General features: G+C 34.9%; 5 protein-coding genes across 8 annotated transcripts; 3 read left to right on the top strand and 2 right to left on the bottom strand.

Annotated features, from left to right (window-relative positions):
* The first annotated feature begins 1660 nt into the window (after window positions 1–1660).
* Window positions 1661–2848, top strand: LOC109159237 (calcium-binding allergen Bet v 3-like). The gene is made up of 2 exons (XM_019307329.1): window positions 1661–2327; window positions 2446–2848. Exons 1-2 carry the CDS (start codon window positions 1872–1874, stop codon window positions 2596–2598), a joined length of 609 nt encoding a protein of 202 aa, XP_019162874.1. The 5' UTR covers window positions 1661–1871; the 3' UTR covers window positions 2599–2848.
* A 5041-nt stretch (window positions 2849–7889) lies between these two features.
* Window positions 7890–9531, top strand: LOC109159235. 2 transcript variants are annotated; one of them, XM_019307327.1, is made up of 2 exons: window positions 7890–8644; window positions 8893–9531. In XM_019307327.1, exons 1-2 carry the CDS (start codon window positions 8142–8144, stop codon window positions 9422–9424), a joined length of 1035 nt encoding a protein of 344 aa, XP_019162872.1. In that variant the 5' UTR covers window positions 7890–8141; the 3' UTR covers window positions 9425–9531. The 2 variants fall into 2 exon arrangements, with proteins under 2 accessions (XP_019162872.1, XP_019162870.1); XM_019307325.1 differs by having other exon boundaries at window positions 7892–8644; window positions 8887–9531.
* A 5521-nt stretch (window positions 9532–15052) lies between these two features.
* LOC109159157 (elongation factor 1-alpha) lies at window positions 15053–17634 on the top strand. 2 transcript variants are annotated; one of them, XM_019307199.1, is made up of 3 exons: window positions 15053–15147; window positions 15868–16344; window positions 16449–17634. In XM_019307199.1, exons 2-3 carry the CDS (start codon window positions 15883–15885, stop codon window positions 17328–17330), a joined length of 1344 nt encoding a protein of 447 aa, XP_019162744.1. In that variant the 5' UTR covers window positions 15053–15147; window positions 15868–15882; the 3' UTR covers window positions 17331–17634. The 2 variants fall into 2 exon arrangements, with proteins under 2 accessions (XP_019162744.1, XP_019162743.1); XM_019307198.1 differs by having other exon boundaries at window positions 15059–15171.
* Window positions 17635–18014: 380 nt separating this feature from the next.
* On the bottom strand, window positions 18015–23124 carry LOC109159216 (V-type proton ATPase subunit B 2). Of its 2 annotated transcripts, none has more exons than XM_019307301.1 (15): window positions 22961–23124; window positions 22477–22551; window positions 21885–21940; window positions 21670–21768; window positions 21415–21474; window positions 21129–21240; window positions 20834–21042; window positions 20462–20590; window positions 20011–20148; window positions 19704–19854; window positions 19532–19614; window positions 19014–19061; window positions 18867–18920; window positions 18655–18738; window positions 18015–18561 (listed from the first exon to the last, which is right to left on the bottom strand). In XM_019307301.1, exons 2-15 carry the CDS (start codon window positions 22529–22531, stop codon window positions 18376–18378), a joined length of 1464 nt encoding a protein of 487 aa, XP_019162846.1. In that variant the 5' UTR covers window positions 22532–22551; window positions 22961–23124; the 3' UTR covers window positions 18015–18375. The 2 variants fall into 2 exon arrangements, with proteins under 2 accessions (XP_019162846.1, XP_019162845.1); XM_019307300.1 differs by having other exon boundaries at window positions 22477–22539; window positions 22961–23123.
* A 2056-nt stretch (window positions 23125–25180) lies between these two features.
* On the bottom strand, window positions 25181–26722 carry LOC109158762. The gene is made up of 3 exons (XM_019306659.1): window positions 26402–26722; window positions 25891–25981; window positions 25181–25381 (listed from the first exon to the last, which is right to left on the bottom strand). The coding sequence occupies exons 1-3, from the start codon at window positions 26641–26643 to the stop codon at window positions 25181–25183; spliced, it is 534 nt and encodes a 177-aa protein (XP_019162204.1). The 5' UTR covers window positions 26644–26722.
* Window positions 26723–27033: the final 311 nt, after the last annotated feature.

Here is a 27033-nt window from a genome sequence, read left to right as displayed (position 1 = left end):
TCAATATAGGGGAAAAAAAAAAACAAATTTAAGAGACATTTACTCAACAATGGATTTTTAAAAAAATGGATGCTTGGAACTGAAAAAAAAAAAGTAAATCACAAATTAAATAAAGAAATGCTTTAATAAGTGGAAATCAATTACATTGAATTTACTTAACTTGATTTAATTAATAAAAAAAAAACATGTGAGTCGTTGAATTGGTTGAATAGTTGTCAATATGGAAGGATTCAAAGCTATTTGGTGATGACCATATCTAGAAGAAGAAATAAACATATTAAAGCCCACTCTTCATTTTCAAATTTTTTCTACCAACCATATTAACTACATAAATGATAAGTGTGTGCCAAAGAAATGGTCTTTGTCCACGCCTTTTCCAACTTCGAGTTCCGTTAGATCCAAACATCAAAATAATGAATAAAAATAAATGAGTTAATTTCATTTTTGGTTATAGATTTATAGGTGGTAGTTCACTTTAATCATCTTTTATTAGTACATTTTCATTTGGTCATAGTATTATTGTGTCAGGATCATTTTTAGTTATTTTTAAACAAAATCGTTGAAATATCGTTAAATGCAAAGACATTTCAATTTTTTTAATAAAAAGTAGTTGAACCGCTTTATTTTTTTATGTTTATTTTAAAAAAAATCATAATTGAAGACTGAAATTCTCTTATATTTAACAATATTTAAATTGTGTTTTATTGATAAAAGACTAAAAATAATCATATCAGAATAATAATAAGACCAAAAGTGAATGTTCTAATAGAAAATGACTTAAAATAGATTGCGACCTATAAATAAATAGAGCAAAAAATGAAATTAAGTCAATAAAAATTTACCCTGACACGATTAACACTGCATGCCTTTTGCCAAAAGTTTGTTATGATATGATACAAAACTAATTTCCTAATCAATAAACCCCCATTTTCATGCTTTACACCAAAATTTTATACTAACACTGCATGCCTTCCACCAAAAGTCTGTTATGATACAAAACTAATTTCCTAATCAATAAACCCCCATTTTCATGCTTTCCACCAAAATTTTATATTTATTGACTACTTATAAATTTGTAAATTTAGAGTATATTATATAAATATATAAATTATTTTTTTAGCATTGGTAATCTCAATTAGGTCGGACTAATTCCAAACTCACAGACTCCGCTTCTAGAGCCACTGCAGACATAAATCGCGAGTAATGTGATCAATTCATTGATCAAATCTTAATTTTTATCTACATATAGGAATTTGATCGATATTTTCCTACACCATTATTGGGTTATTTTTCTAATACATGTTCTAGTAAGATTTATATTCGACCTCACACTACAGAGTCATGACTTTTTAAGTTAGGCCTGCATGAGTAGCTCAATTGGTATAAAGTTTGGGAAAAATAATCAGGGATCGAGTCTAACCAGCAGTAGTATGAGAACAACTTCAACTGTAGTATGAGAACAATTTCTCAAAGTGAGGGAGGCTTCAGCAGTAAGCAAAGTTCTAAACTTGGGGTGAGGAAGAATTTACTTTGGCGTTAAGGCTAGAATCCCTCGACTTTACCGTTAAAATCTAAAACGCTGAATATTAGTGTTGAATATTCGCGAGGGAGGTTGCTGGGTATTTCCTTGGTTGGTGCACCGGAGCATCACATGCGCAGCTTTTTCTGCGTGTTTCACCATTCATATATTCTCCGCCTCATTTCTTCCATTCTCTGCACATCGCTCCACTAAATAGCTCTTACGAGCTTCAATTCTCTCACACTCACACTATCTATTGAGTATTGATTTTCCATTTGTTTTTTAATCGGTTCATCCATTCCATTCGCTTTCTCATCTTTCGTTAAGCAGGGAGATATAATATAATAGCGCCATGGAAGGTGCAGCTCATGCGCAGAGAAAGGCGATGCTTTGCAACGGAACCAGTTCTCCTTCATTCCGGCTCCGTAGCCAGAGCCTCAACTCGGTTCGTCTCCGCCGGATCTTCGACATGTTTGACCGGAACAGTGACGGCATGATCACCGTGGAAGAGCTCAGCGGGGCGCTCAACCTTCTCGGCCTGGACACAGACTTCTCCGAGATGGAATCTACAGTCCGGTCTTTCATTAAACCGGGTAACATCGGTTTGAGATTCGAGGACTTCCACGCACTGCACCGCTCACTAGACGACGCCTTCTTCGGATCTCCGTTAGATTATGATTTGAACGGAGACGAAGCGGCGGAGTCGACAAGTACTAGCTGCACAGCGCAGGACGAGAAGGATCTGACGGAGGCGTTCAAGGTGTTCGATGAGGATGGCGATGGATTCATATCGGCGACAGAATTGCAGGTGATTAATTACAAAATATATATAGTCAAATTAATATTCATCATTAAATTCCTCTTACAAAAAGCCCTAAATTAAAGTTTCGTCTAATCATCATATATTGATGTTTATTTATAAACAGATTGTGCTTGCAAAGCTGGGATTGCAGGAGGAAGGCAAAGAGATGGACAGAGTAGAGCAGATGATCTCCTCCGTCGATCAAAACCGTGATGGCCGCGTTGATTTCTTCGAGTTCAAGGATATGATGCGCAGTGTCATGGTCCGCACTTCTTAATGATAACGAAATTCCGCCGCCGCTCCGCCACCACTGCAAGACGGAGGAAGGCGTAGCATTTGGCTTCATTATTTATGTTTTTTTTTTTTCTTGTGGGTATTTTTCCTCTTCTGTTTTCTCTTTATTTTTCCTTTAATTTGTACGGAGTAGTTGTGATTTTTGTTTCGTTCACCGTCCAGCACCGCCCCTTGGAGACAGGATGGCTCATGTGGATATTTAATTAAATTAATTAAAATAATGTTTGTCAATCCATGTGGTTTGATTTTACTCGATCTATTATTACTCGATCTATTATTATTATTATTATTCGCTGACTTGGAAATTATGCATGATCAAATCGTCCACTGCATGTGGTGTGGCAGATATCCAAAGGTGATAAATATAATAGAGCATTGGTCATATATAATAATATAAGTTCGTGCTGTTTATATACAGATGTTATTTATTCTACTAAAGATCGATTATGGCATAAGTTCGTTTATAGGTTTTAATAGATAACGAATTATATTAATTGATTATTGGGAAAATGACACTTTTTACCCCTGAGTTATATACTTATAGCACTTTTTCCCCCTCAATTATTTAGATAAGCACATTAGCCCCCTCAATTATTCTAAAAGTGGTGTTTTTTTCCCCCTGATATATTAAATTGACATTTATACCCTTAAAGTAAACATTTTATTTATTTTACTACTCCAACAAATTATTGCGTATACGTAGGGATGACCACGGTTCGATTTGAATTGAACCGGATACTAAAGCAATCGAATTAATAGTTTACGGTTATAATTCAGATCTAGAACCCAATATTTAAATGTCAATTTATTAAAATTATGTATCAAAAAATTGAATCTTGAACCGTGAACCAGCGGTTCCGGATTTGATTCGTAGTTTTGAACCGTCTTTATTTTAAAATTTTATTTTTTATTTTAAAATAGTCTAAAAATAATTTTATTTTTTTTTTCGGAACATGAACCGTCCGTTCCGGTTCACGATTTTAATAAACTCTAAATATCGAATTTCGATTCTAAATTGTAATTGGAATATTTCGGTTTGGTTGCTATAGTGTTTGTTTAGTTTGAACCAAATTATGGTCATAATTTGTTGGAGAAAAAAATAAATTAAATATTTAGTTTAAGGGTAAATATGTCCATTTAACATTTCAGGGGGAAAAACAGCCACTTCAATAACTTAGGGGGAAAAAATGCTATAAGTATATAACTCAGAGGGGAAAAAGTGCCATTTTCCCTTGATTATTTATAACGTATTATGTTATTTGTTTTGCTGAATAATAGTACTTTGTATTAGCTTGCAGAGAAGTATTTAATAAATTAATTATTTAGTGCTAGAATATGTAATAACATACAAAATTAAAATAACTTATAATAATATATATTTATTGTTTTATTGATTTAATCCAATCAACTGTTAGCATCTACTATCAACACTTAACCACAACTAAAATAGGTTTACTAGATGACCATGGTGAAACCTTTCTTGAAGAGTTTAGATGTGAATTTGGCAATTGGCGCAAGGATGGAAATTAGAGTAACACATATTTAACAATTGCAAGAGCAAAATAGAGTAGTAGATAACCAAAATTAAAACGGCTATCGGGTATATATTTTGTATGATAGAGCTTTGTGGTAGATTATTATTGATGCTCTCGCTTCCTTGTATTGGATCTTGAGTGAGGGGAGGACGAAGAGATGGAAAGGAATAAGGATCAAATATGCAATGAAATAGCACATGATAATATAATTAACCAATTTCATACAATTCTTATAATTTTTAGGGGACATATCAACTCAAATTTAAAATATTTTTTAAAACTAATTATTTAAAATTATTTTAATTATTGTAACAATAAGCTAGGAGAGCTTTGTAGTTGAGGGTGACATTGTCACTTGTGTCATATTAAAACTATTCTTTTTAATAAATTGGATGGCTTCTTTCTCTCAAAATTTGGAGCTTGGCGTGCATGAGCTCTCAAACCTTCCCAATAGTATTCGACAGTAGCCACATGTTTTATATTGATTATTACGTGGTCTTTTTTAGTTTTTAGCTCTTAGTCTTTTTATTTTATAGAAAAACAATTAGATTATCAATTGTCAATTATTTATGAATTAATCAATTTGTCAAAAGGAGCCACGTATGTAATAATAAAAAATTTTCGTGGAATGGTTAAGGAGATAATGAAATCAAAATCCATGAAAAATTAAATATATAACAACACCAAATCAACTTCATCTTTCTTGGACGCGTCAAAAAATCCAAAGAGAAAAACTATTTTTGGGTACAGCAAACAAAAAGATAAAATAAAATAATTTAACACGATTAATAGGTCTATTGGTGGCAAGAAAGTCATTATATAATAAGGTTCAACAAAGGAAACAAAAATTAATAAGTACTCGAAAATTTATCAACTCTATTACAAATTAATAAAAAAGTAATATTGAGCAACTTCAGCCATGTTAGACTGGTTGTTGTCTCGTTAATCACAAAATTGCAAGTTTAATTCTGAGTGAGAAATTGGAGTAACCAATGAAACCTTTGTCGGATTTATGACCTAGACAATCTATGGGTTATGGCTAACTAATACAAGCTAGGATATTTATATAGCTCAGAAGTTAAATTAGGAAAGCAAATCCCACAAATTAGGAATATTATTTACAAATTGGTTCATTAAAAATAAACAAAGTAATCCCTTAAATCTGGGAATAAATTAACTAATTGTTCTTTATTATTATTATTTTTGGTATATCTAGGGTTTTCACCATCGGACACAATGACTAATCCCATCGTTTCCTCGTTGGATTGTAGTCACCTCTTTTGTGTGGGATATCTGGCCTGGAGATTTAAGGTTGTTCCACACCCAAAGCAAAAAATTGGGATTGGATTGTAGGCACCTCTTTTTGTGTGGGATATCTAGCCTGATGATTTAAGGCTACTCCATACCCAAAGCAAAGGATCAAAGCATTGACCTTTGGTTAAGGATGAATGAGTCCCTTTCACTCAACCACACTCTCCAGGTGTAAATTAACTAATTGTTCTTTCTAACGATAGACATACACCGCATCCTACAATTCCATTCAGAGATGGGCTTGGACCGAGATCGATCCTTGGACCGGGACCAAATGGCAAATACTGAACCACTAGTAACGGCAAATTATATATTGTGTGGACCACGAATGCAATATACATTTGTAATATATTAAAATTATATTATTTGTGTATTGAATATACATTATTTGATAATATATAAAAAAATCGTGTACTTTTAGTATATTAAAAATGTACTTTTTATTTATGGTTCACACAAATGTTTAGACCATGGTCCATGGAATAATGATTGACTAGTAACTCATCAACTTTTAGTAGGGATATATAAGATAGCCCTTAATCAACATGGTTGGCGTGGTGGTTCAACACTGTTGGGGGTTCGATTCACACCCTGAGACCCATGTGAATGGAGCAAACCACTTGGCCAATCCCCTATCACTTAGTATGCTGACACTAGGGACGGGAGATTAGTCTTTAGCTATCGGCTAGAGGGATATCTTTGGGTAAAAAAAAAAAAAAAAAAATAGCCCTAGAAAGCATTAATATGAAGTACAAAGCAAGTTATTGAATATGGGTGGGATTAATCAGTGCCCAGATTGAGACAAAAAGCTCTCTTCAATGACGCATTAAGTATCGATTAATTTAAGGAAATCATAGCATTATTTTCTCGTCTTATGTACTTAGAAAAATCCAAAAATTTGCAGGGATTGCCACAAGTGGAGCCTTTTTGGAGAAGGACAGCTAATAATATGTTCAATAAACAGGAAAGATGGATCTATTTTTGGAGCTCCGATCCAAACAACCATATCAAAGATTCTTTATGCAAATCATATATACCCTAACATGGTGCTCAATGATTAATGCATGGCATCTGACATTAGGAGCTTGGTGCAACTCCCCTTGTAGCCTTTATGGCATGTGTGGGTGTGATATAGACATGAGGGAGACTATATCAGTATATATGCATATCTATGTTTTGAAGACAGGTAATCAAGAGTGCTAGCAAACTCAATCAAAAATAATTCAAGATTGAAAATATAAGTTGTGTATTGTGGTTAAAGAAAATATATAATCTTGGGATGGTTTTGTCTTTAATCTCATGTGTGTATTTTGCCCCATTCTTTGTAGTCTAGTTGAGACTCTAATTAAATACTTGGTGAAAGTGTATGTTACCAATTTAATTGAGACTCTAAACACTTGGTTAAAGTGTGCCGAGTGAAGAGCTAACCATCTCAAGTAAAAGGTAGGTTGCACGGTTGTGCGATTTTCTATATATGTGCCAAGAAAAATAGACTCGTATCAATTAGTATTTTGTTTTTGTAAATTATTGTTTAGAAAAAAAAATGAAAATTAATAACGGTTAGTTAAAGTGGTAAAAATCGTTCATTTATTGGAACTAATTTAGATTTAAATCTTATTATTGTCCAATGTTGAAAAAATCGCTAGGCGCCCTCTAGGTGCCTGGGGCCCGCCTAGCGCTAATCAGCGCCTAGGCGCGATTTTTGCAACACTGCTATTGTCACATGTTTATTACGAAAACACTTTAGAAGTTATTTTTATGATCTATCTATAATATACCATAATCTTGAATGTATTAGAGTAACTTAAGATTGGACTAACTAGATAGATTTAATTAACCCGGTGGCCCGAATTAATAAACTCGATAATTAAAGGATAGACTAGGATGCCGTATTCAAGAGCAATGTAATGCTATTACAATAGATTTCATGATTGAAGACTGAAGATTGAAGATGATCATGATGATGTCCTAACAAGACAATGGATGTTGTATTTATACTAAGTTGTCCCCTTAATCGCCTCCGAAATAATGAGGAATTAGTTATAACCACTTTGACACCGTCTGAGCGTTGCTTGGCCGAGGTAGAGGCCCAGACTAAGGCAGCACGGGGCTCGATCCTGGGGTCCCGGGTCTAATCGGATTTGCCTTATTCCGCTCCACTAGGTCTATTTGTTTCGGATCTATCTCCAATATGTTCCTCATAAGTATTCCATAGTCCATACATAATTATACATGTAGTAGATTTATTGTTTCGTGGATTATCAAAATTAGGTGGGAATTATTAGATTTTTTTATATATAAAGGAAGCTCTTAAGCCATATATTATTCTTTGCAAATATTGCATGGTCCATTGTATTTGGTCTAATCACTTGCTATAAATCAAGATTCAAAACAACCCAAAATATGTACTTTAATTTGTACCATAAGGTTGATTAGTCCATGGAAAGAGTGGGTCGTCTAGACAGTCAACTAATGTGCCCTGTTTTATTGGTCTTACCAATCGCAGTTTACCTTTCAAACACAAACTAGTCTTTGACTTTGGCAAACAACTGAACAAATATTCTTCTTCCGTTCAACCTGATCACCATCAATCCATCATCATCTTAGCCTCTTCTTCTTCTTCTTCTTCTATCTGTTCCTCCATATTTGGAGTGGAAGTTTGGGAGTTTTAGAGGCTGCCATGCTGATCAAAAGTAGCAGCAGAAGGGAAAAGGAAGGGGTGGACCAAAGAAGAAGCTTCTCCTTCAGCTCCCTGGATTTCAACTCTTCTTTCGGGCCGATATCTAACGATGAAGATGAGAGTATTATTGATCAAGGCGGTTATAGCGACGATGATGATGATGACGCTTACATTGAGATAAATCTAGATCATCCGCCGCCGCCTCCGCCGAAATGTCGGAATGAAAACGAGGGTGATGATGATCTCGAGTTTCGGGTGTCGTTTTTGGAGGCTGCTCTGCCGTTCATCGGGATTTCTTCACCTCCCTCTAATTCGTATTATTCACCTCCCGTGGACTGGCCGCCGGCTCCCAACAAACGGAAAGTGCCTCTTTTCTTGCCGGTGAATCATCTGCTCAATACGTTAGAGGGGCCGCAGATCGATGATAGTATGGGTGATGATCATTTCCAGAACTCTGCAATTAGTAATGACGGCTCCAAACAGCTGGTTCTGAGCATGAGCAGGTAATTAAGCTTACAGATTCTGATAATCTCTCTGTTAGGATTTCTATTTTCTTTAGTTTAGACTAATCGTAAACTCTCAAAATCTCTATAATATAGCTAGAAAAGATAAATTCAATCTCCAATCGTCTTAATAGCTTCTCAAGAGTTCCTGTTAACTTTGCGCACAAGAAATCCATCTGTAATCGCCAATCTATTGCATGTTTGTTTATATATGCTCTGACTGAATAGCGCTCGATCCCTAGGGCTAGGTCTAGGACGGCGGCGGATGGCGGAGGAGTGATGAACATGATGGTAAAATTCCGGTACGTTATGAGCTTCCGGTGGATGGTGGCTTCAATGTTGAAGATCCGGCGACAACAGAGTCAGGCGGTAACATCGCCGTCGCCGTCTTCAACCGCAACACATTTTAGCAGGCAGAGAGCGAAATCAGGAGGCGGCCTGGATTCAAACCAAAAGATGAGCAGAAGACAAAAGAAGGCGATCATCGGTACTAATAACGGTCCGGAGAAATCGAGATCATCGGTACTGCTGCTGCGGCTGGGGATAAAGCTGGACGCGATCAGAGGGATTGTGGCGTCTGATGATCATCGCGGTGGTAGCAGAAGCCATCCGAAAAGCTGCCCCGGTTCTATCAAGTCGTCGCCTCTCCATCATCAAGGTCAAGGTGGTGGCGCTACTAGCTTGAGCGGGACACTAGTGTGTAGCAGGGACAACAATGTTCAGGCCGCCATTGCTCACTGTAAGAAATCCTTCGGCCGCTCGGAGGATTTTAGTTTTTGAAAAACATATCAGATTACACCTCAAAGTAAATCACGGGGTGTATTCAACTGTCTACATATATTACCAAACTGTTTGTACACTATGCCAGCATATAATGAAACAAAATTATGGTCCACATGTGCAACTCAACTGGTCATAGAGGTGAAAGTTGGAAAGAATAATCAGGGACCGAGTCTCACCAGCGGTAGTGTGTAGCAACCTCTTAAAGTGAAGAGGGTTCATTGTAGGCAGTAAGCAAATGTCTAGCCTTTGTAGTTCATGTTCAGTTGAGTTACCATGATTTACATCCTTCCAAATGTTCAGTCGGGACAAAATTATTACGGAGTAACTTTTATCCGTCCTTCTTAATTGGTTATGGACAATCATTTAATTCTTGTAATCCTTTGTTGGTAAACAATCAATTTGTAATTAATGCTCATGATTTAGAGAATTTGGGTTCTTAATTTCGACTAAATATCATAATTATGTTCAAGCCATATAAATACCTTAAAAAATGCTTGTAATAAGTTTGAAATCCTTTTTATTCATAGTAATAATATTGATTTCTTATTGATCATATTGACCAATCATCGACTACATAAGTTATAAAATCAACACTCATGATTTACACTTTGCAGCATTCCACTTCTCTAATGTTCTAGTCCAAATTCTCATCATGGAATGTTTGAGACATTCATATTCTCATTAATTGAAATTATTTGTATGCTCCATCTCATCTATGTAAATGTCATTAGTAGTTGTTTATTATCGTGATATCAAACTCACCATTTTTTTTTTTTTGAAATTCGCTTAAGTTTCATCACTCGAATTGATAAAGGAGTTCCACTATTTGACTCCAGGTTAATAACAAATATGAAAATAAAATCGAAAAAAATGGTGTTATGAGTTGTAACTAGAGAGAGTATGAAAGTAACATTTTTAAAGTGTGGTGCCTTGTTGGGTAATGGAGTATTGGAGTATAAATTCCCCGTGCTACTTTGTCTTTCTCTCATTTTATGGGCATGAATGTGGAATGAAATTAATTGAATTTAACTTTTTAAATGGAATCCATTGTATTGAATCAGTCTACATTTGACTATTAAATTTGGACGCTTAAGCTAATCGGGCTAAACAAATATTATTATTTTTTATTATAAATCATGTCATGTGTCTAGCAAGCTTTCTTAGAGCATCCAGAATAGAAAATAATATAGGGTTAATGTCAGACTTTGTTTTGGCAAAAGTTATTTAGGAGCTTATAGTTTATTTTAACTTACTAATAAGCTATAAGCTCTGTTTGGTAATGTTCCCAAAATAAGCTCCTACCTTAAAATAAGAGCTCTTTTGGCAAAGCTTATTTAGGAGCTTATAGTTTATTTTTAAGCTACTAATAAGCTATACAATCGTTATGCTATGGACCCGTGTCCAGCATGCATGCTGGACACGGGTAACAGTGCCGTTAGGCACTGTTTTCTTCTTCTTCTTCTTCTTCTTCTTCTTCTTCTTTTTAAAAAAAAAAAAAAAAATTCAAACCGCTTTGTTATAGGAGTATATGTTTCATAATTTTATTATAATATGTTCATAATTGTAAGTTCATAATGTCAGAGCTCTATGTTCATAATTCCATAACTGTACATCCATACTTCCATAACTGTACATTCATAATTCAATAACTGTAACTTCATAATTTTTGAAGCTCTATGTTCACAATTTTAGAGCTCTATGTTCATAATTTTATCACTATATGTTCATAATGTCAGAGCTCTATGTTCATAATTTCATAACTGTACATTCATAATTGCATAACTGTACATTTATAATTGCATAACTGTACATTCATAATTCCGTAACTGTACATTCATAATTCAATAACTGTAAAATCATAATTTTCAAAGCTCGATGTTCACAATTTTAGAGTTCTATGTTCATAATTTTATCACTATATGTTCATAATTGTAAGTTGAGTAAATACAAAAAATGGTCTCTCAACTATAGCTAAATTCACAAATTGGTCCTCGACTTTCAATTTTAACTAATTAAGTCCTTAACTTTGCAATTTTAACACGATTTGGTCCTTCGAACACATCTGCATTAACGTCGGCGCCCGCGCCGTCATCGGCGATCTCCAAAAGAACCCGCAGCTCTCATCGGAGCACATGGAGGCCTCCAGGATGATACTGCACCGGTTCAGAAACACATTGTCTTCTTCACTCTGGTACGAACTCAACTACATTGAATCCAAAGGGAGGATGAAGAAAGGCGACAGGATTTGGCAGATTGCTTTCGGCGGTGGATTCAAATGTAACAGTACGGTCTGAAAATGCAATCGGAACCTTAAAAATCGACGATGGACCATGAAATTATATATATATCCTCAAAAATCACAATCAACAAACGGTCAAATAGACGGAGGACCAAGCCGTGTTAAAATTGCAAAATTAAGGACTTAATTGGTTAAAATTAAAAGTCAAGGACCGAGTTGTGAATTTAGCTATAGTCGAGGGACCATTTTAGGTATTTATTCTTGTAAGTTCATAATGTCAGAGCTCTGTGTTCATAATTTTATAACTTACATTCATAATTCCATAACTGTACATTCATAATCCCATAACTGTACATTCATAATGGCACAAACGAATAACGCTGTTAACGGCGAGACAAAATCAATTCTTTTTAACTGAAATGACGTGTTTTCCCTTAAACGACGTCGTTTTGGACTCGTGTCCACAATGCATTGTGGACACGAGTCCACTGCATAATTTGCGTAAGCTATAAACTCTGTATGGTAATGTTCCCAAAATAAGCTCCTAACTTAAAATAAGAGTTTATTATGAAACACTACCTTAAGGCTCTGTTTGGCAGAGCTTATTTAGGAGCTTATAGCTTATTTTAAGCTCCTAATAAGTTATAAGCTCTGTTTGGTAATGTTTCCAAAATAAGCTCCTAGCTTAAAATAAGAGTTTATTTTGGAACGCTATCTAAGGTAGCGTTTCAAAATAAGCTCATAGCTTCCTAACTTTTTTTCCATCGTTATCCTTATTATTTTAAAGAAATGACATAATTTACCCTTCTCAATTAAAACCCTTTCTTTTCTCCTTTATTCGCAACTTTCACCACAAATATTATTATTATTATTATTATTATTATTATTATTATTATTATTATTATATTTGCAACAATATTGCTACTTCATTATGATATGTTAGATCATGATTATGCTAATAGTTTTATTTCAAAATGTTAATTTTTTTTAAAGACAAAATGTTAAATTTTAATGTGTAAACAAACTAATTTAAATTTTATGAAGCTGTCCTTTTTAGTCTTTTTACATTTATCAGCTTATCAAAAAGCTATTTTTACCAAACACTTTTAATCATAACAGCTAGCTTAACAACTCTTCAGTTTTCAGCTCCGAGCTTATAGCTTTTCAGCTTTCAGCTCCTAGCTTATAGCTTTTCAGCTAGGTTTGCCAAACAGAACCTCAAAGCTTATTTAGGAGCTTATAGCTTATTTTAAGCTACTAATAAGGTAAGCTCTGTTTGATAATGTTCCCAAAATAAGTTCATAGCTTACAATAAGAGATTATTTTGGAACGCTACCTAGGTAGCGTTCCAAAATAAGCTCCTAGCTTCCTAATTTTTTTTTTTCATTTTTTATCCTTATTATTTTAAATAAATAACATAATTTACCTTTCCAATTAAAACTCTTTTCTTTTCTCTTTTATCCGCAACTTTCACCGCAAATATTATTATTATTATTATTATTATTATTATTATTATTATTATTATTATTAGATTTGCAACAATATTGCTACTTCATTATGATATGCTAGATCATGATTATGCTAATAGTTTTATTTCAAAATGTTAATTTTTTTTTTTAAAGACAAAATGTTAAATTTTAATATGTAAACAAACTAATTTTAATTTTATGAAGATGTCATTTTTAGTCTTTTTACATTTATCATCTTATCAAAAAGCTAATTTTACCAAACACTTTCAATCATAGCAGCTCTTCAGTTTTTAGCTCCGAACTTATAGCTTTTCAGCTTGCAGCTCCTTTTCACCTTTTAGCTCCTAGCTTATAGCTTTTCAGCTAAGTTTGCGAAACAGAGCCGAAATAACTTGGGTGGAGTTATTTATAAATGTGGGGTGGAGTTATTTTTAAAATTATTTCTCCTACAAGATACAAGATAATGTCAGAATTTTTTATTTTTTTCTAAAAAAAGAAAACGAACGCGCACAGGTTGGCAAAAGCCTGCACGCGCTAGTGGGCGTGCCTGACTTCACTGTTTACTTTTTTTTTTTTTTTTTTTTTTTTTTTTTTTTTTTTTTAAATTCAGTTTTTTTTTTTTTTTAACTTTTTTCTCTCCCCTCCCACATTCTCTTTCCTAATCACTCTTACTATACCCCATAATATCCCCAACTGATAATGACATAATATCCTCAACTGATAATGATTCTCTTAGTACATTTGATAAAGATAATGATGCTCTTAACTAGAAAGCGTGCTAACACTGACAAAGGCTGCCGTGTGTACTTTTTTTTTAAAAAAAATTATTTCTTATTTGTGTACTTTAATTATTTATTATATTATTATATTTATAATATAATATGAAAGTGTGATCATTTTAGAAAGTGAAAGAATATTGCAGAGATGTAGAACAAATAGTAGATAATTTGTAAATTTGATAATGTGGAAGTGGGGTCCATTTTAGAAAAAAGAGATTTTTTTAAAGATGAAGATAGCCTTAGGGCATCCCAACAGGGGGTTCTTTGCCAAATTTTGGACCAGTAAAATTTTATTGGGTTAAGTTTTAACAAATCGGAATACAAGATTTTGTGAAAATTTTATTCCTGCAAAATAGAGACTTTAGTAGGCATGGTGGGTCTCCCAACAAAGTGGAGAGTTGCGCCTCACGTTGCGTGAGGAGCAACTCTTGTGCCCGCCTGGGCGCGGTTTTTTTTTTTTTTTCCAGATTTTTGTTTTTGTTTTTCCTTCTCTTTCATTTTCTCTTTCCTAATCACACATGTAAAATCTTCCCAAAATTTTCAACTATTGATGATGCCCTTAGAGATCTCTTAGCTCACGGTGCGCGAGGCATACCGACAATGAGTATAAGATAAACTAGGCCTTTGACCCCACTAATTCCAAATGCACCCAAAAATAAACATTTTTAAAATTTTGTTAGACAAACTTATAACTTATAAGGTGTTTTTAACTTTAACTACTAATTTTTTTAATTAGATGTGACAAATAAGGGGTAATCCTAATTAAATTAGTTAGACAGTTAGTTTGTAATTATGAAGATGTTTTGTTGTATAATATGACAAAGACACATTTTTATATTAATTAAATAAAGAGGAGAACTCAAAAAAGAAAACATAACATTATGTTACTCTAATTAAAAATTATTTTTAAAAACTATATTCCGTATAGGTGTATAACACTATACCATAGTTAAAGGATTTTTTTTTTTTTTTGAATGCATAGTTAAAGGATTATTTTGACATTAACTCTTGAAAAATTATTCTTTCAAAAAAAATAAATAAATAAATAAAACTCCTGGGACACAAATGTACCCCGTATCCATATACGATTATACGGAGTACTATACTATATTCAATAGGACTGCTCCCTTTGGAACGACGACGTTGGCATTTCCTATTTATACTCCGTATTTCATAGATCTCCTACTCCTTGCTTTCACTTCAGCTCTTTTTGGCCCGCCGCAGGTTTCTAGGGTAAACTCTCTTTGCATTCGTAAGGTTTGATCTCAGATCGACTTCGATATTTGGCACGATTCTTATCTATTCAGATTGAATTTTCTGAAGTTGATGTGAATGAATGTCCTTCGATTTATGCATGTTGATTTGTTTATGAATTTCCATCGGAATTTTGCATCTTTCGGAATGAATCGGCTTCCGTCGCGATTTTATTATAATCTGTGGTTTCTGAATCCATTTACGCGTTTCGTTTAATTTTTAGCTTTACGGAAAAAGTTGCTTCGATGTTCTGTATTTCTTAACCTCTTTGTTACATACGCTTCCGATTCGTCACTTGTCTAAATCCTTTTTACTGATCAGCGTTTGAGGATTTTTTTTTTTTTTTTCTGTGTGCGATTTTTGTTTTTATTGTTTAATTAGTTTGTATGGAGTCCTTGTGCTTCAATGTGATATGTATTTCTGTACTTCTTTAGTTGTGGTAAGAAAATTTACACGAAAGTGTATAAAATGTCTAGATAAACTTGAGGTGTTAATTTTTAAGCAGTGATGTTTCTGGATTATTGCTGTTTGAGGTTCTGTGTATTTGTTATTCTATTGTATATAGCTTGCGATAATAATTCCTTTCAACAATGTTACTAATCTATAATCCCCCGTTGAAGACTCTTAAATAACATATACAAATTACTAAATGAGTCTCAAACTTGTTCTCTAACTTGTGCTATGGTTTTGCTTTTCCAGCTCTCGTAATCCATCATGGGTAAGGAGAAGACTCACATCAACATTGTTGTCATTGGCCATGTGGACTCTGGGAAGTCTACCACCACTGGTCACTTGATCTACAAGCTTGGAGGTATAGACAAGCGTGTGATTGAGAGGTTTGAGAAGGAAGCTGCTGAGATGAACAAGAGGTCATTCAAGTATGCCTGGGTGCTTGACAAGCTCAAGGCAGAGCGTGAGCGTGGGATCACCATTGATATTGCTCTGTGGAAGTTTGAGACAACCAAGTACTACTGCACTGTTATTGATGCCCCGGGACATCGTGACTTCATTAAGAACATGATTACTGGAACCTCACAGGCTGACTGTGCTGTCCTGATCATTGATTCCACCACTGGTGGTTTTGAAGCTGGTATTTCCAAGGATGGTCAGACACGTGAGCATGCTTTGCTTGCTTTCACCCTTGGTGTGAAGCAAATGATTTGCTGCTGCAACAAGGTTATTAATTGCTTTTTCTTTTAAAATCCATGTGCATGGTATCCATTGTGGTATTACATGAAATGATATCTAACCTCCTGTGTTTGTTAATGAAATCTGCACAGATGGATGCTACAACCCCCAAATACTCAAAGGCTAGGTATGATGAAATTATTAAGGAAGTGTCATCCTACCTGAAGAAGGTTGGGTACAACCCTGATAAGATCCCATTTGTTCCTATCTCTGGGTTTGAGGGTGATAACATGATTGAGAGGTCAACCAACCTTGACTGGTACAAGGGCCCAACCCTCCTTGAGGCTCTTGATATGATCAATGAGCCTAAGAGGCCCACTGATAAGCCCCTCCGTCTCCCACTTCAGGATGTCTACAAGATTGGTGGTATTGGTACTGTCCCTGTGGGTCGTGTGGAGACTGGTGTCCTCAAGCCTGGTATGGTTGTCACTTTTGGACCTTCTGGTTTGACCACTGAAGTTAAGTCTGTTGAGATGCACCACGAGGCTCTTCAAGAAGCACTCCCAGGTGACAATGTTGGGTTCAACGTTAAGAATGTTGCTGTTAAGGATCTCAAGCGTGGGTATGTTGCCTCCAATTCCAAGGATGATCCAGCCAAGGGGGCTTCTAGCTTCACCTCCCAGGTCATTATCATGAACCACCCAGGCCAGATTGGTAATGGTTATGCCCCTGTGCTTGACTGTCACACCTCCCACATTGCTGTCAAGTTTGCTGAACTCATGACTAAGATTGATAGAAGGTCTGGTAAGGAGCTTGAGAAGGAGCCCAAATTCCTCAAGAACGGAGATGCTGGTTTCGTGAAGATGATTCCGACTAAGCCTATGGTTGTGGAAACCTTCTCTGAGTACCCGCCACTGGGGCGTTTTGCTGTGAGGGACATGCGTCAAACTGTTGCTGTTGGTGTCATCAAGAGTGTGGATAAGAAGGATCCAACTGGTGCCAAGGTTACCAAGGCTGCCCAGAAGAAGAAGTGAACCGTGCTGGCTCATAAACTCTGCTTTAATAACGCTTGTCAAAAAGAATTCTCTTGGTTTAGTAATGTTGTACTAGTCTGGTCTTCGTTTTATTTCATGTGTTGTAGTCTTTTGCCCTGTATGTTTGGTACCCATTATTCACAGAATTGGGTACTAGACAGGCGGTGGCGAGTCTTGTGTCTTTTAGTTTTCTTGCTATGTGGTTTGATGTTTTGAGGTGCCTTGGTATATACAAAGGCGGCTTTGGAGTTATGTTGCCATGCGGCGAGTGTTTGATATTAATTTATGAACTTGTTTATGTTAATAATTTGCTAAATTTTTACATGTAAAAGAAGATACTAGGAGAGAATTTAACTTGTAAGCATATAATTGGAACATTGAAACGAATGGGAGTTTATAATTGGAGAGAGAATGGGAGTTCATAATTATTGTACTTTTTGTGAGTAAAGAATTATCTAACTCGGTCATTGTAAAATTGTGTTTATATTAACTTATTAAAACTTATTAAAACTTATTTTCTGGCTTTTTGTGGAAAAAATCATTATCTTAGACAAGCTGCTCTCATCTCTAAATTTCGGACCGGAAATACTTTCTTTTGCCAAAATTTGACATACCAAAAAATTTATGCATTAGCCTTACTTTTGCACAAATTGACTTTTGACTTTTGCAAGGGTGACACATCTGACGGAAAGAATGATGCCTAGATAAACACAAACAAATCGTAAAGTACTTGTTATTACTAGCTCCTAGTTTCTAAAAGCCCCAAAAATAACTTAGACAAATGGAGTAATACAAATGCAAAACCAACCACCTGTCATGCCACATTTTGGATAACAAAAATATAAAATACATGAACCATTAAAAAAATATGAATTGTCTCTTGAATGCTGGAGATACTAGGTTTTGAGAACTCAATTTAGAGGCTTTCTTTATTGAACTCGGAGGAGCTAGAGATGGGCAACCTAGCAAGGAAAACGTGCATAAAACATCTCAAGATGCTCAAATCACACCGGGGGACTAGAGTACAAATCTGGTCTCTTGCTCATCAACTAGTAGCATCCCTGTTGTAAAATAGATCCAGGGTCTTTGCTGGGATACGGTGTAGAAGCTCCCTAGGGAAGATTCGGAGGAGTGTCCATGCTAAATCAAGTGACTGAAAGATGTTGCGGGTGTCATATGCTCCTTGGGTAACAAACTTCCTCTCAAATTTGTCTAGAAACTCTAGGTATAGCTGTTACATTTAAGATATATGTGTTAGCTATCTGAACACTCAATCACATAAAAAGGAGGGGGTAAACAAACGGGGTTTTGTTAAGTAGCAAACCAGGTCCTCAGAAGAAAGTGCTTCCTCTCCAACCACAGCTTTCATTGCTTGGACATCCTTCCCAATGGCATAATTTGCATATAGCTGGAAATAGAATAAAAAACAAAAGCTATATGCATAAAGAACAAAATCAAAAAGACTTCAGTCTACAATTAAAGAGTAAAACGGGTATTGAGCTGGCTGCTAGTCAGTCTGCTACAATTGATCATTACCTGGTTTGAAACATCTGAGTGATCCCTCCTAGTCATACCCTCTCCAATAGCACTCTGCAACAAGTAACTCCAATATTATACTCCTTCCTCTCCAACTCTTCGTATAGTTTTGTCAATTAGAGCATGCAAACAAAGCCATGGACTTACCTTCATCAAACGAGACAAGGATGGAAGCACATTGATTGGTGGGTATATCTGTAAATTTAAAAATCCATTTCAGATCTACTAGTCCAATTTCCATTAAGAACAATGATGTTGGAAGCTGTTAACGACAGATAAATCAGCTCCAGGGCTCGAATGGAGGGTTATTTGTAAAGAAACACAGAAATAGTATTCCTATTAAAACTAGACATAATTTTTCAAGGAAATCAAGTTCATGAATCACATTGATTTCAACAATTTAATATGGGCATTAACACAGCAGCAGCAGAACACAAGGCACCTCCTGGCAAAACTCAAGAAATGACTGGCAGGAGGTACAGGAACTCAGAATACGTATATGAACACCTTGACATTCAATCTGCTATCTTGTTGACCATGCTACTGATTAGATGCTTTTACTCATATCCTAGGCAGTGTTATATAAGCTTGAGGCACATGACCATTAGGAAGTTTTACTTCCTCATTAGAAGTACTAATATATGATGCATGAATGTCAGTGTTACCTGCCGGTTATGAAGCTGTCTATCAATATATATTTGTCCTTCTGTGATATAACCCGTCAAATCAGGAGTTGGATGGGTAATATCTGTCCAAATAAACAAAGGAATGCTGATTCACAAAAAATGTAGGCAATAAGTTGGTGAAAAATAATGATGCAAAGTAGTAGAATATTACCATCATTAGGCATGGTCAAAATTGGAATTTGTGTGATGGAACCTTTTCTTCCTTCAATACGTCCAGCTCGTTCATAGATTGTTGCCAGATCTGTATACATATAACCAGGATATCCACGCCTTCCAGGAACTTCTTCTCGAGCAGCAGATACCTAGAGCACCGATTAATGCCACAGTTCCAGCAATGTGAAAAAAAATATTCAGGAAATTTGACCATGAAGCCCCACCATTGAACCCACTTCAAGTTTCTACTACATCCTCATGAAGAAACATGAGATGATGATGTATAAAGAATTCAAAGGAAATACCTCACGAAGAGCATCAGCATATGAACTCATATCTGTCAATATCACAAGAACATGCTTCCCACATTCATATGCCAAGTATTCTGCAGTTGTCAGAGCAATCCTAGGAGTAATAATACGTTCAATAGTAGGATCATTAGCCTGCATGAAGAAAGTATGAAGCACACATAAATGGACAGAATGTATAGTTCCACCTTGAAGAACACATAATTAAGTATCGAATACAGATAATCTTGGTTTTACTTGGACATTTGCCATGGGTTTCATTTTTGGCCTCGGCCTTGGCCTTGATTACACTGTTAGGAAAGGGGTTTTCCGACTTACAGAGATAGATGGTCTGGCACCTAGCAGCGGCCATTGCATCGTAATAGCTTTTCCAGTTTTTTATATAATATGATATTGTTCAAAAAATTAACAAATAAAACTATTGGTATGATATTATTTGAAAAATTACCAAGTTCAGGAAAAGGGTCACTCTCTCCATAGATCCATTTTCTTCAAAATCACGTTTGAAAAACTGAGCTGTTTCCATGTTCACTCCCATAGCTGCAAAGACAATGGCAAAATTGTCCTCTTCACCACCCTATTGACATCATGAGCAAGCAGAAAAAATAAGAATCATCCTAAATTCCTAATATGACTCAATGACAAATGTATCATATATATGAGCAAGTAATACAACCACTCATCCACAGATATATTGATACAATATGAATTGCTTACACAGCTAGCTCAAAAAAATTCAACCTCATGTTATTATGGGAAATAGATAATACCCACAATGCATAAGACTTAAACAGGTAAATATTCACAAAAAATTACTTACATCAAGAAGATTTTCAGATTTCTCCAGCCGCTTCACCAAACCAGCCTGGCGACAGATCTGTGCAGCAATTTCATTATGAGGAAGACCAGCAGCAGAGAAGAGGGGAATTTTTTGCCCTCTAGCAATTGAATTCATGACATCAATTGTTGAAATTCCTGTTTGAATCATTTCTTCAGGATAGGTTCTCTCACTGGGATTGATAGAACTTCCTGAAGTCAACCAGTATATACATGAGTGCAAAACAGATAAGAATCTACATAAATAACACAAGGATATTCTGGAAATAAAATTTTACCAGAAATGTCCAAGTAAGCCTCGGGAAGAATAGGAGGACCATTGTCAATTGGTTTCCCAGAACCATTAAAAATGCGACCAAGCATATCCAAGGAGACTGGAGTTTTTAAAACCTGTAACAAAGAAATCATCAAAGGTACTAAAAAGAAATCATCAACAAATGTTCTTTTTTTTTTTTCCAATGAGACGAATAAAGAACATCAAGCTGAGGCATTTCACTTGGAATATTTAAGAGTAGAGCTTCTATATGAATAAATAAATAACATGAGAATGAGAAAGAATAATACCTCCCCAGTAAATTGCACCGTTGTATATTTGTTGTCAATTCCAGAAGTTCCCTCAAAAACCTGGTTATTAGAAAAATAAAACATGAAGCAAATGATCAATTACTTAAGTGAATTTAGCGCTAAACTGGTGTTACCTTAAAATGGTTTGAAGGTTAAAAGAAAGAAACATAATTTAAAAAAGAAAAGGGGGGGGGGGGGGGGGGGGGGGGGGGGGAGGGGCAACTATCCAGCAAAAGAGGTTAAGAAACAATTAACCTGAACAACAGCTTTCTCCCCATCGACTTCCAGAACTTGTCCACGTCGGGTAGTTCCATCACCTAAACGAATATTAACAATCTCCTGGTACTTGGGTCCCTGCCACAAAATATTTATTTGTACAAATCTCAGTCATATCACATTAAGAAAAGGGATTTCGAAGGTACACAAAGGAAACAGATCAGAATGAGAATAATAAAAGGTAATATAATCACCTTGACTTTGTCAAGGATCACCAAAGGCCCTGCAACTCCAGAAACAGTTCTATATTCTGCAAAAATGCATCAATGTAAGTCCATGACAATGTTTTAAATGGAACTTGAGGACTTTCACATCCTAGATAGTTCACGGAATTGATTACAAAGTCAAAACCACAAATAAATATATAAAAAGAAAATGGAACCTTCTGTTCAGAATAAAATAAGAATATTTCCTTTCAATATCCACTGGCAAATTATCTGATATAGTGAAGGATGAGTACTCTAAACAATTATGAGTTACAGCAAACATTCTCCCATTGCTTGAGTTTTTTAGCTAATGCTATAAAAATGCTTATGCACTACAGAAAGCCAGAAGGTTCTAAAACCACTAGAATCACCCCAAAGATGTTACGAAATTACCCGGTCACCTGTGAGTCATAATAAATGGCTCATTTGTAGCTTGCCTGATACCACTACCAGTAATTATAAGAATGCACATGTAAATCGAATAATGATTTGATCTGGAGTAGGTTTGCAATTTTCAAGTAGCATATGAGAATATGCAGATTGGTGCATTCCATATTCATGTAGTATATTAAGAAATTACCCATGCCAATCTCCAGAGTTCCCTCCTCCATGTCAATACCATTTTGAGCCGGCATGTTTTGAACTGGAAAATCAACCAAAACAAATAAAATCACATACCATACGGAATCAACCAAATAAATATATAGAATCACTACACTCAGTGATCTCCAGATCATTCACTTCTCTCCATCATATCACAATCATCTGCATTGACCAACGCACACATACAACTCATCCATGCGCATATAAGCGAATGATTCATTCTCCGTAATAAAACATATAGGACAGACTGACAAACAGTAAAACTCTAATTATGCGAACTCTAGATCAACAGCGATAGCGGTGAAATCGGTGAAAATACAAGTGAGTGCAGTATTTATTAAACAAAATGACTAGAAATCAAATCAGATAAACAAAATCAAATTACGTTTGAATGGAACGCAGAATTGAAAATTGATTGATTCGTTGATGGATCTGGAGATGAAAACGAAAGGTGATTTTACCTCTCTGGTTCGTTATCCTGAAATCCGGCAGAAGAAGACAATAGCAGAGTCGCTGAGACAACGGTGGAGCGTGGAGAAACGAAGCTGAGATCTAATGGGACAGGGAAGGAAGGTGTTCGGCAAGTAAATTTCCTTTGTATCTATAAGACGCAGAACCGGCGAGGCTGAGATTGGGATTTATTTTTTTATTTTTATTTTTCATTTTTCATTTTTTACTTTGGACCTTACGTATCAAAAATCAAAATACCCTACTATTTATTCCACGTTTGTAATGATTCATGTACGGTGTACAATTTTGAGGGGTTAGGGTAACAATTGAAATATAACTTCCTTTATATTTGATTTTTTTTTTTTTTAATACCTATTCTCATTATTGTATGATTCATTTGAATTCAATTTAGATCATACCTGTATAATTTAACTTAGCAAAATTTGACTCATAACACTTTATTATAATGCACTATTTGTAAAAATCTAATATCCGACCTTCCAACTGCATTATTTATTTTAGACTTTGAGTAAAATAAAATAAATAACTATGTATCTCATTCGCAAGATTCAATCATTTAATATTTGTGTTAGGTGAGTTTGAATAACTTGTCCACCCTCACCTCAATTTGTTGTTATACCATGCACTAGGGTTTACCTTTCAAGGTGGACCCTGATCCTAATTTGTGTATTTTTAGTATTAGAATCGCGAACATTTAGAATATAAATTATATTTTTAAGTTTTGATAATTTGTTAATACAATACAAAGTCATCACAAATTGTGAATTTTCAAAAGGTAAATTGTGTTAATATGTAAACTATGCAAGGTGGACCAGAGTCCACATAATAATTTACCCACCTCAATGGCCCTTTCCAGCATGACAAAATTGTAGATAGGTAAATCATGTTAACTCAATGGTTCATTAAATGGGAAGATTGGTTTTTGGTGCTCACAAACAACCACTTACACAAGAGGGTGAAATTCTTCCACTCCCACAAGATAGTAAAATTCGCACAGTGCTCGATTGAACAACTATTTATTGCTAAAATATACTTTTATATACCTTTATTATTTATTTCATGATTAATTACTTGCTATTATATTTAAAAATATATCTAAATTGATAGTCATATATAGAACAGATTATGAATTTTGCACCTATAATCTAGCACAATATGTGACTTGTCTCAATTTTCTTTCATGGATTATTAACTCTATCATTTACAAGTTGTGATAAATTGAAAATGACAGTTCGTTGGTCATAATTGCATAACCAAGTAGCTAAACATGGCATGCATCACTATTAATATGACAATGACAATTTGTGTGGCATGGGCAATATTAGCAACAAAATGCATTTTACATAAAATGGTAGAGTAATTATATATGTAACTTGTAACATATATATTATTATCCATCTTTTTATACCAATTTAATTATATAAAATGTGTTAAATAATACAAGATTTAGATTGATTGTTCATTGATATAGATAGCAACCCATCCTTTGTCCAAAATAGGGATATGATCACAGTTCTCATGTATGAGTATGTTTACACAATAATAGAAAAAATTACGTGGTAAGAGGTATTGAGAAAATATAAAACAAATACTAACTTGTAAATAATCACGAGTGTTCACAAAAGTTGTGGATAATAATATTATTTCTTTTTTATTTTGGCACGTGAAAAACTCGTAGTCACCATATTAGGGTTGCACTGAATAAACCCAGCCACACTAGGAAGATCTCGTGTCATATGCTGGAGTAAGAGGATGTTCATAAGAATCGAATTCGTAACCTCAATGTATGAGAATTGTGCTTTACTCGATCACCATTTTAGGAACATATTATATTGGCTCTGTTTGGTAAAAAATTGGCCTATAGGTCAAGTTTGGCTTCTTTTTTTTTTTTTTTTTTTTTTTTATCACTATTAATTGTTTGATTTAGTTAAAATATCAATATAAGTGTTTGGTTAATTAGCTTTTTGTAACTCCAAAATATTAAAATTAAAAAAACTATTCCAAACAACTTTTTCAATTAGCTTTTTTAGAAAAAAAAAAAAAAAATTATACCAAACAGCTATCAGCTAACAACTAATTTACCAAACACTTTTCTATAACAGCTAATGTTATCAACTAGTTATACCCTCTAATTAACACAATCAGCTAACCGCTACCGGCCATTTACCAAACAAGGCCATTATATTATTGATGTATGGTTTCCTTGTGCTTTAATTTCCTTTGGCTAGATGGCTAGATAATCGGAAAAGTCGTGGATCCTGTTTTTGTCCGTTTTTGTGGTTGATGTGGCCACACAACCACATGGCTACTTGAAAGTGGTGGATCCAAAGCCTTGTCACTTTGTCGCCGAGCGTATCCCTCGGGCCGGAGAGGATGAACACCGCATAAGCTAGCTCTGATCTGGCCTGGGTCTATAAGAACATCCATATTAGTGGGATTTATTTATAATTTTTGAATAATTTTTATAAATGTGATTAAGAAAGAGGAAAAAGATTAAAAAAAAAAAAAAAAAAAAAAAAAAACTTCTTAGCGCAACAGCCACGCAAGGCCTGTCACGTTTGATTTATTTTTGATGTGAGTCCCACATCTTTTGCCATAAACCCCAACCTTCTTTTTCTTGTTAATCTTTCATTCATGTTGGCTTTGTATTTCTCAAAATCGTACATAATCCCTAAATAAACCTCTTATGTAGATGCTCTAAGGAGTTAATTTCAGGAATGGTCCTCTGACTATATTGATTTTCCACAATTAGTCCTCGATTTTTAATTTAGACAATTTAGGTCCCTTGACTTTTGAATTGTTTCCAATGTTGGTCCTTCCGTTAGATGAAAGTTAAATGGAAGTTAAATAAAAGGGGTAAAGTAGTCCGTTCACTTGCTTAGTGTATAATTATTTGTATTTTTCCCTGTATACGCCGTACGCGCAAGACATTGCTTCCATTCCTTCCAATATCAATCTGTACATAGAATTCTTTCGGTGGAGAACCCAACTGAACCCTAGTAAAGTAAAACCTGAACCATATTCATAAGAGCTAAGAAATCAGTAATGATTGTTTAAAACCCTAACAGATCAATCAACTATTCATATTATTCTTAAATAATCCTCCTTTGCATTCCTAGTACAATCAAAACTGGACAAGATCCAATCCAAAATCAACTCGTTAACAGAGATAAAATCACTGAGAAGTGAAAATCCCATTAAGAAATATACAGATAATTTCAACAATTTGCAATTTGGCATTCAACATAACTTTGAAAAGTATAGAAATACAATCAAGTTAAAGATTCGTGAACCAAAACTTTCTACTCAAGACACAAAGATTTTATCTTTTACTCAATTATATGAGAATTTTGAATCTGGTACAATAGAAACTTCGGCAACTTTCTTGAATAGATATAAAGAAGAAATCAGAGAGAATTTATAGGGATTACCCAACGAGAAAGGGATCGTAAGTGCCTTCGACGGGGAAATCAACGACGCCGGAGGACTGCAAGATTCGGCCGTGATAGACTCGATCTCTCTCTCTGAGTTGACTCATCTCCACTCCATGACTCGTCGGAAATGCCCTCTCCAGAGTGAAACTCAACGACCCTTCGCCGCATAAAACCGCCGCCGCCGCAGACATTAACTCGCCGGAAATTACCACGGCCACCAAATATCTTCCCGGCGGCATTCTTATCCACAACTCTGCCTGGCTCTATCTATCTATCAGGTTTTTCGTTTTTTTTTGTACATACTAATTCACCGACAGTTTTTATCTTTCTATTTATATGTATCTATACCTTCATCGAATGTGATTCAAAAAAAAAAAAAAAACATACCTTCATCCAATGGGTCAAACAGCTTTTATCTTCAAACAGATGAAAAGACTATTTTACCCCTTCATTTAACGGCCATTTAACTTTCATCTAACGGAAGGACCAACATTGGAAAAAATTCAGAAGTCAAGGGACCTAAATTGTCCAAATTAAAAGTCAAGGATTAATTGTGGAAAATCAATATAGTCGGAGGACTGTTGCTGGAATTAACTCATGCTCTAAGCCTGATCGTCCGTACTATTTTG

Source organism: Ipomoea nil, unplaced genomic scaffold, assembly GCF_001879475.1.
Source record: "Ipomoea nil cultivar Tokyo-kokei standard unplaced genomic scaffold, Asagao_1.1 scaffold2826, whole genome shotgun sequence".
Taxonomy (NCBI): domain Eukaryota; kingdom Viridiplantae; phylum Streptophyta; class Magnoliopsida; order Solanales; family Convolvulaceae; genus Ipomoea; species Ipomoea nil.
The sequence above is the reverse complement of the archived record's forward strand: the minus strand, read 5'-3'. Positions and strand labels throughout refer to the sequence as shown.